The 8,517-nt window shown below is 48.2% G+C and overlaps 1 protein-coding gene across 1 annotated transcript; it reads right to left on the reverse strand.

Annotated features, from left to right (window-relative positions):
• Positions 1 to 5,427: 5,427 nt before the first annotated feature.
• On the reverse strand, positions 5,428 to 6,959 carry LOC127341977 (uncharacterized). Its single transcript, XM_051367920.2, has one exon. The coding sequence runs from the start codon at positions 6,869 to 6,871 to the stop codon at positions 5,786 to 5,788; it is 1,086 nt and encodes a 361-aa protein (XP_051223880.1). The 5' UTR covers positions 6,872 to 6,959; the 3' UTR covers positions 5,428 to 5,785.
• Positions 6,960 to 8,517: the final 1,558 nt, after the last annotated feature.

Here is an 8,517-nt window from a genome sequence, read left to right on the forward strand (position 1 = left end):
AAAGAAAAGAAATAAATACATGTAAAGTTACCTGACACATTTAAGCGCCAAAACCACCCAGCCGAAAGGCGAGGGCTGTATTTAAAGGTGCTTAAAACATGCCATAGATAATCATGCCGTGTCAATAAGAAAAACATTTAACATCTCACTTATTTAATGTGCCTTTGAGGCCTTGACTACAAAGCCATATTATTTTCTAAACCATAGCGTGGATGTAAATATTTTGTAAAAAGAAGGGTAACATCAAATGTGTACTTTAAAGACGACGCCCTCGCATTTGCGAGGGCCACTGTGCTAGTTAACAAATAAATATAAGTATTAGATGAAATAAAATAGAAAGAAAAAAGAAAAAAAAATTATTGGCGCACGGCAAAGAAGGGAACGCACGGCAAAGGTGCCTTTGCCGTGCAACTAACCTGACCGCATGGCAAAGGGGCGAGCCACGGCAATGCCCAGTGCCTTTACCGTGCATGATTTCTTTGCCGTGCGGCACGTAGGGACTTTGCCGTCTCCCTCTCTTTGTCGTGAGGTTTCCTTGTACTTTGCCGTCATTTGATTCTTTGCCGTGCGCCGCTTCTGTCTTTGCCGTGCTTGCCTTCATTGCCATGCGCTGCTCTCAGATGTTGCCGTGCGGATTGTCGTTGCCGTTTGTGCTGCTTGCTGCGCACGGCAATGATTTCTTTGCCGTGCGGCGGCTCACGGCATTGAAACGCTGCACGGCAGCGCCTGTTTTTCCCGTAGTGAACCCTTGGTCCAACTGTTTTAAGCCATCGGATTACACCCATATACTACTATTTTTTGTACAAGTATAATGTACGGTAAAATTTCCCTTTCAAAAAGCCTTATATTAATACTTTTTAATGCAGATGGTGGTGTACTGTGTACATGCCGGCACCGGCACGAGTCCATGCCCACCATGCATGAGACTGTTGGTCGATGCGCGCCGTGCAACAACGGACAGTCAATTTCCTCGTGATCATTACCACCTTTTCCGTAGCAAAACCTGGTCTCCCAAACAGTCGAGACCACTACCGATGTGATATTTCAGGCTGCCGGCCAATGGCTCGTAAATCCAACGCCTTTAGTTTTCCAAACTCCACCTTTTCTCAACGGGAAAGTTGACACGCCCATCCAATGCATGGAGAGATGAGATTAGCTACAAAGTCAAAGAAGACCTAGCAGTTGCTCCCCTTGCATTATCTAGTTATCTGCTCCACTTTAGCTTTATGGACTTTATAGTTTTGTAAACCTTAATCGGACCAGCATTCGATCTTGTAAAAGTGTCATCCTGAATCGAGAAAGTAAAAGTGTCTTTTTGGTAGTATTTCATTTTGAAGTTTGAACTAAGCACCCTCGATGCGATTTCATCGCAATGTTCTAAAAGGGGAGCACTAAAAAAGGACAGGCTTGAGCTGAAATGTCAATGCCATAGTCAGGCATGCATGTGCCTAGCTTGACCAAATGAAGTACGCCGTGTCATGCCTGACACCCAGCATTTCTTTAGCAAGTGTCCCTCGATTTTTGTTTGTGGTTAGTAGAAAATCTGGGAATGTTTGTCTTAAGCAAGTGTCCACACAAGTAGAAGATGATGCTGTCCAAACAACCAGCAAGGCAGCAAAAGCTCTACGGCATGGCATTCAGGTCGTCTTGGCGGGTGCTTGGTGTCCCTTGCACTACTAGGGTTTCACTCAAGTGCGGTGAAAACCTTTCAGGATAGTACATGGGAAACACTGTCCCAGAAACCTAATCCCGAACCCATCCCCTTCTGACTAGCTAGCCATGAATCCAAACACGTAATTTCGACAATGCGTCAAGGCCATCCGATAGATTCTCATATCGTTTCAAAGTTCAAACGCAAAGGGGATCTACCTACTCTTCATCGACCTAGCTTTTTTTTTTTTTCGAAATGGGGATCGACCTAGCTAGCCACCACACTTTTCTAGTAGTCCTTGGAGAATGGTGCAGGCAGCTCCTGCCTCGATGTAGCAACGCCAACGTCCTGATACGGAACTCCATCACGTACTAGCTAGTGTACTACGTATCATTGACGAGTAGCAGTGTACTATTATCCTGATACATGCCTTTGCTTGTGGTGCACACAAACTAAACACACCCCCCTCCCTTGCATTTTGGGTTGGATACTTGGATCGGCATCTGACTGGTGATGTGTGGGGATGCGACGTATATTTACTACTACCTCCATTTTATGAAGAAGCCTTATATTTTCTGGAAAAAAAATCAAGCTAACTAAATTTTAACCAAACTTTCAACAAATAATATTAACCACTATGATAATATATATATACTCCACGCGTCTTTAAATATGTGTACTTCTAGTTTTATCTTAAGTGTAAACTTTTTAGCATTTGATCAACTTCATAGAAAAGTGTAGGTACCCATGAGACATGTCAATATAGATTTGACATAGGTGCAGAAAGTCATGGTAGTTGCGATCAGAGGTTGCTAAGAGAATCTTCACCGGTGCGCTCCATAGCGGTCTCGATAGCGTTTTGGGGGCCATCGTCGTTTTTGCGCTCGCACCGGTGCGCCCTAAAAGGCGGCGGCTAGTTTTCGAGCCCAATACAATCGCCGACAACCCTGTGCCGGCCCCTTCGTAGAGGGCGCGGATCGGACGCGACGGCGCCTCGCGACACATCAGAAAACGAGCGTGGGCTCCGCCTGGCAGCCAGACGCACCGCTTTCCCTACCTCCTACGACAACGATGATGGTGCAGCTGTTGACGAAGGAGCAGAACGTTGAGCCTGTCCGGCGGCAATAGCAGCAGCTGATTCTGACGAGTATGATGCGCGTTCGCTAGCCTTTCTTCGCCGTGCCTCGGCGCGGTGGCTCAAAGCCAGACAAGAGGAGGAACATCAACCTACATCGTCAAGCTGGCGCAATGCTGCTTGACGCCGACTACTTCAACGACGACGCGACTCATTCGTCGAAGGAATTTCGGCGCCGGTTTATGATGAACAAGGATCTGTTCATGAAGATTATATACGGCGTCAGGGAGTACGGCGACTACTTCATGGCCAAACAAGATTGCACAGGTTTATGGGGCTTCACCTCAATTCAGAAGTGCACTACTGCAATGCGTTGTCTTGCATATGGAGCTTGACATGTTCGTAGACTCTCTACAGGTTTTGCCGAGCCGTCATAGCGGTGTTTTCTATAGACTAATTGAGAGCACCAAGGGCAGATGATACAACTCAGATCCTGGAAAAAATGCAGCGAGAGGGTTTCCTGGAATGCTCGGAAGCATTCACTGCATGCATTGGGGCGGATCTAGCTGCATATCTGTCGGCGAGGAGAGGAGCCACCAACAATGCATGGTTTATTTTCTATTTATTGATTGTATGACTAATTTAAATTCCATTTGTTTGATTGTATGAATAATTTAATTTTGATTTGTTTGATTGTATGAATAATTTAAGTACTATTTGTTTGATTGTGTGAATAATTTAAGTACTATTTATTTTATTGATTGTATGAATAATTGAATATAGTATGAATAAAATATGATTGATATGTTGTTTCAAAATATTGTAAAAAGAAAAAGAATTTGGGGGCCGCCGTATGGGAGGCGCCGGTGTGGGAACAACGTTCCCAAATAGAGGATGCACTCCCGGCGCCCCCCATGTAACAGTGTCGGCGCCAATGTCGGCGACTATTTGGGGCGTGCCGGTGGAGATGCTCTAAAAGGGAGATGGTTCTGGTTGCGATGAAGACAATGCATTGCATGTTCTCCCTATGTGTAGAGTGTTTGACGACTTGCAGCAGCAACCTTGGCAAACAGAGGTGGCACCACAGGTAGATTGCAGTGGTGCTTCTTGAGTAACGAGCCACGATTTTCAGGGTGAAAGTCCAAGATCTTCGATCCGACGACAACAACATATGTGCATTGTTACCTCTTTTGAAGGCGTTGCTTTTGAAGAATCTCCTTTGTAGTATGTGTGTTATTTTCGGTGATGGTTAGAGTGCTACTGTTGAGCGTGATTCAACACCACGTCAGGTCCTTTGTTTTCTTTTCTCTTTTTTTTTTCTTGGTTGTTTGCATCCCTGATGTCTTTGGATATCTTGTTGGAGCAAAGTTTAGGTGTAATTGATATCCCCGCGATATTAATATATTCTATTTATTAAAAAAAACGTCCCATGGAAGATGTCTTAGATTTGTCTAAATTTAATGTACATAGATAATATTAGCGTCCAAATGCATCTGGATTTAGAAAAATTTATGACATGTTTCATGAGATGGATGGAATATATGATATCAAATTGGCATGTTATGAACTTAGCTAGGTTTGAAGACGAATATAGTGATAATAGTTTTGTGTCATAAATTTTACTAGTTATAATATGAAAATGCATTTTATGATGTAACTAACAATATTTTGTATTATACATGTTAACAATTTACTCTAAAACCTTTGTCAAACTGCACATAGTGTACTACTATCTGACGAGTAGCGTACTACTATCCTTAGTGAGTGATCGCCTATCCTGATGCCTTTGCTTGTGGTGCACACTAACTAACATCTCCCTCTTGAATCTTGATGTGATTTGATTTGGATCGGATCTGACAGCTGATGTGTGATGAGGAGGGATGGCGATGCGACTCGAGGATCGAATCCCAAGCTAGTGATGATGTGGGCAGGGAAAGGCGATACTCTATTGCCATCTTCGATTCCCTTTTCCTCTTGACGTCTTGCGCAGCAAAGGCTTCTTTTGAGGAGGTGGTCGATGCATGCGCCATGTCATGTGGAGCAATAGACTTTCACTCTCCATGCATGTAATGTAATACTCAGAGCATGTTTTTTTTTTCTCTTTTGAACAAGACGATGGTTCATATAGTGCTGGCGAGATATAATGAAATTTATCTGGACCGACTTGGCTGGCTCTACATGGGTGATTGCTGATACGGCGCTGCCTCCTTGGCGCTCTCTGTAGTAAAGAAATTCAGCAGAGAAAGAGTGTAGTGAAGTGCAAACGAGTGAGTTGTTTTTATACAATTTGGGTACGTTTTTTGACTGCTAGCCTCTGTCAATATGCGCTGTCTGGCCTTACGTTTCACATTTAAGGTTGTAATGTGCATATCAGCAGCCTTTTTACCCTGGTTCTGAAGAAAGCATGCGGCACCATTGATCATCACTGACGGATGAGCCCACGTTTAGAGGCTTTTGGGAAATGTACTCCTTCTATGAATAGCCGTAAAGTCGTTGAAATTGGGAAATGCATTGTTTAAGATTGCTACTCCATGAGTTTTTAGAAAAGTTTCTCTAGATGACACATCGGACAACATCTCACTGATTTTCTAGGCCTTGATAAATGATTAACTTGTCATCATCAGATTCAGAATGGCGACTAAAACACAGTCCTTGCCGACACAGATGGGATGTGCAAACCCAAATTTCTGTAATGCCATGATGATTTTCAAATCATTGACTCCCAAGAGAAAACGCCGTACATCTCCCGTGTAGCTAGCAAACAAACCCACGGCGCCCTCTGGTCAGTTCTGAAACCAATTCCAAATCAGAAGCTAGCTTTCGCACACTGGGTGGTCAGAGGCTCAGAGCCAAGAACGGCGATACATTATTACAGCAAGAACTGCACACTGCACAGCCAAGATTAAAACTAAGATCGAATTGATGAACACTGCGAGTGACTAATTAAGGAGACATTCCTAGTGTTCCTAGTGAATTACTAAGCGTCTTGGGGCTTTGATTAAGAGCTGACTAATTGAGTGATAGGCGAGCTAGGGAGCTAAGCTAGCTAGCTAGCCAGCTTAGCCGCCGTGGAGGACGACCCAGATGTCGGAGAAGGCCTGGAGAATGACGGGGTGGTGGCGCGGCGCGTTGAGGGAGAGGTACGACCGCAGCAGCCGCTCCAGCTCCGCCGCGCCGAACATCTGCCTGCTCACGACCATCTCCACCATCGACGCACGGAAGTCGGCGTAGGGGTCCCGCGACCGCTGCACCACCGCGAACCCCCTGCGGACCTGCTCCTCCGCCGCCGACACCACCGGCCGGAACCCTTCTTTCACGCCGCACGTGTCGCAGCTGCTCGCCGCGCGTCGATGCTTGCGTCTCTGCCTCCTTGTCCTTTGCGCCACCGGCACCGGCGGTTTGGGCGCCACCGCGGCGGGGGACTTCTTCGCAGGTTTCTTCTTCTTGGTGTAGAACTCGGAGGAGTCCGAAGAGAAGGAGAAGCTTCTGGAGGAGGAGAAGAAGGCCTCCGCCTCCCCCTTCTTGGCGCCGCCGCGGCCGCGCTCGTCGGCGTCGCTGCTGAAGACGTCGTCGCCGTCGGTGTCGGCGTCGTCGTCGTTCGAGCTGCTGAAGCCGTAGGGGTTGCTCGAGAGCAGCTTCTTGCTCTTGTCGCTCTTGGCGCTGCCACCGAGGCGGTGGCGGTGGCGCGGATGACAGTAGAGAGGGCTCTTCTCTTTTTCCTTTTTCTCGCTCTCCATCAGAGGCGACGCGTGCATAGAGAAGCGAGAGGGAACCAGAGGCTGCGCCGCGCCGACGCTGCCGGCCCGGCGGTGCACGCGGTCGAGGGCGTTGGAGAAGGACTCGGTGCGGCCGACGAGGACGGCGTAATCGCGGCGAGAGGAGGTGAGGAAGGACTCCCTGTCCCTGGACACGGCGGAGTCGGCGGCGAGGAGCGCGCGGCTGGAGGAGCAGGCGGAGCTCGGGGCCGGCTTCGACGCCGTCACCCCGTCCGCCGCCGAGCTCACGGCTGCAGAGCACGACGAGGAGGAGGTCGACGCAGTGTTGTTGTTGCAGGTCGAGCGGAGGAGCGAGCCCGGCCGGAACATCCGGGCCAACCGGTCCCGGAGCCGGCTACTGCTCCTGCCAGCACCGCCCCCATGATCCATTGGCTAATCACTTACGCCGGAGTGCCGGACACGTTGGTTCTTGAAGCAGGGAGCACTGGTGGCGAGGCACCAGTGTTATATATAGCCGTGGGAGATCGAGCCGGGCGAATGTTGTTTGAAATGGCTAGAGCGTAAGAGCTGCAAGGTGGCCAGTAAGCTACGTGCGCTACGAGCCGGGCGTACAAAGTAGGGTCACGTGAATGCTCCATTATTTATTCAACGCATTTCTGTTGTGCAAACATAAGCCGACGAATGTTTTCGCCTGTAAAAGCTCTTCCTAGTTAACGAGTCGCTGAAATGAAAGATTTTCGTTATGGGCTGGCTGACACTGGCACAAATTATTGTCATGCAAGCCATTTTTCTGCTCGATGGAGTAAATATTTTAGAATTTAAGCATATATATGTGTGTAATGACAACATTAATCAAATTTATTAATGTTTTGACATTACAAAATACAATAATAATCCAAATTATATTAATAGAGTAGTTCAAATCTAAATAATTAAACAAAATCGATGGTCTGGGATGAAAAGAATCGTTCAAATCGCACATGTCATATAAATAATTTGAGAGACTATTACCCATAGAGATACTACCAACGGCATCCCACCGGTGCCTCCCAAATGGAGACCAGCAACCGGAAGATCCATTTATCGGCATTTCCTTCCGCGGTTTGGGGGGCAGTGGTCGCTGCCCCGCACCGGCACCCCCGCCCCCAAAATGGACCCCCCAATGAGAAAATGCAAAAAGGAAATAAATTATATTTAAAATTAAACGAATTTCATTTAATTTGAAGTTTTTACATCAATTTGAACATATTTAAAAGAAATTTAATCAAACTAAAATAACCTAGATCTAGTGGTGCTCATCGAAGGCGCTTCAGTCCAGGGAGGGCCCGCTGTTCGCCTCTTCGTCCCGGCCGTCGTCGATGTCGTCCACATCCCAAAACGACGCCAAGAAGCCGTAGTTGGACTCATCGTCCACGTCGACGATGGCACCATTGTCCTGCACCGACCACCACTTGGTGAACTCATCTGCGGCCGGGACGATGTTCGCGGACAACACCATCAAGTTGGCGAGTCTAGGCTGTCCTCCGGGTAATCGACGGTACGCAGCATCGTCGAGCCAAGCATGTACTTGGCCACCTTCTTCTCTGCCTCCGAAGCCGGTGGAGGTGGCGATGCTTTCACCTTCTTTACGTCAGGGCGACGGAAGGTGACACGGCCACGAGGAGGCAACTCCGACTCCTCCTTTGGCCCCGACTTGACGGGGCGGAAGACGATGCCACACCCTTGGCGTGCCGGCAACACTAGCTCCAACTATACGGGGTGGAAGCTCTTGTGGTGGACGAGCGGCAACAACGCGACGTAGTGCGGACACCGTGGTATCCTCAGCGGGGGCGAGCCAGGCGTGAAGCCAAGCTGGGCTAGCATGGTGTCTAAATTGCAGCCCCTCCACCAGTCTCGGTAGATGAATCGGTTGTAGGGGGCGCAGTACGGGCCGATGGTGGTGACGAGGGCCACCTCACGTTCTGCCCCAAAAAAGCGGTCCTCATAACTGGCTATTGGTGGCCCAACTCGGGTCCTTCAGAGTGAGCTTGCTCCGCCGCCAACGCACATAGCCATTGTAGCTACGCGTGGCAGTC

The sequence above is a fragment of the Lolium perenne genome, chromosome 3 (assembly GCF_019359855.2).
Source record: "Lolium perenne isolate Kyuss_39 chromosome 3, Kyuss_2.0, whole genome shotgun sequence".
Classification (NCBI taxonomy): Eukaryota; Viridiplantae; Streptophyta; class Magnoliopsida; order Poales; family Poaceae; genus Lolium; species Lolium perenne.

Excerpts from the sequence above, each read along its gene's own strand:
- LOC127341977 (XM_051367920.2), bottom strand. The coding sequence starts at position 6,871 with ATGGATCATGGGGGCGGTGCTGGCAGGAGCAGTAGCCGGCTCCGGGAC.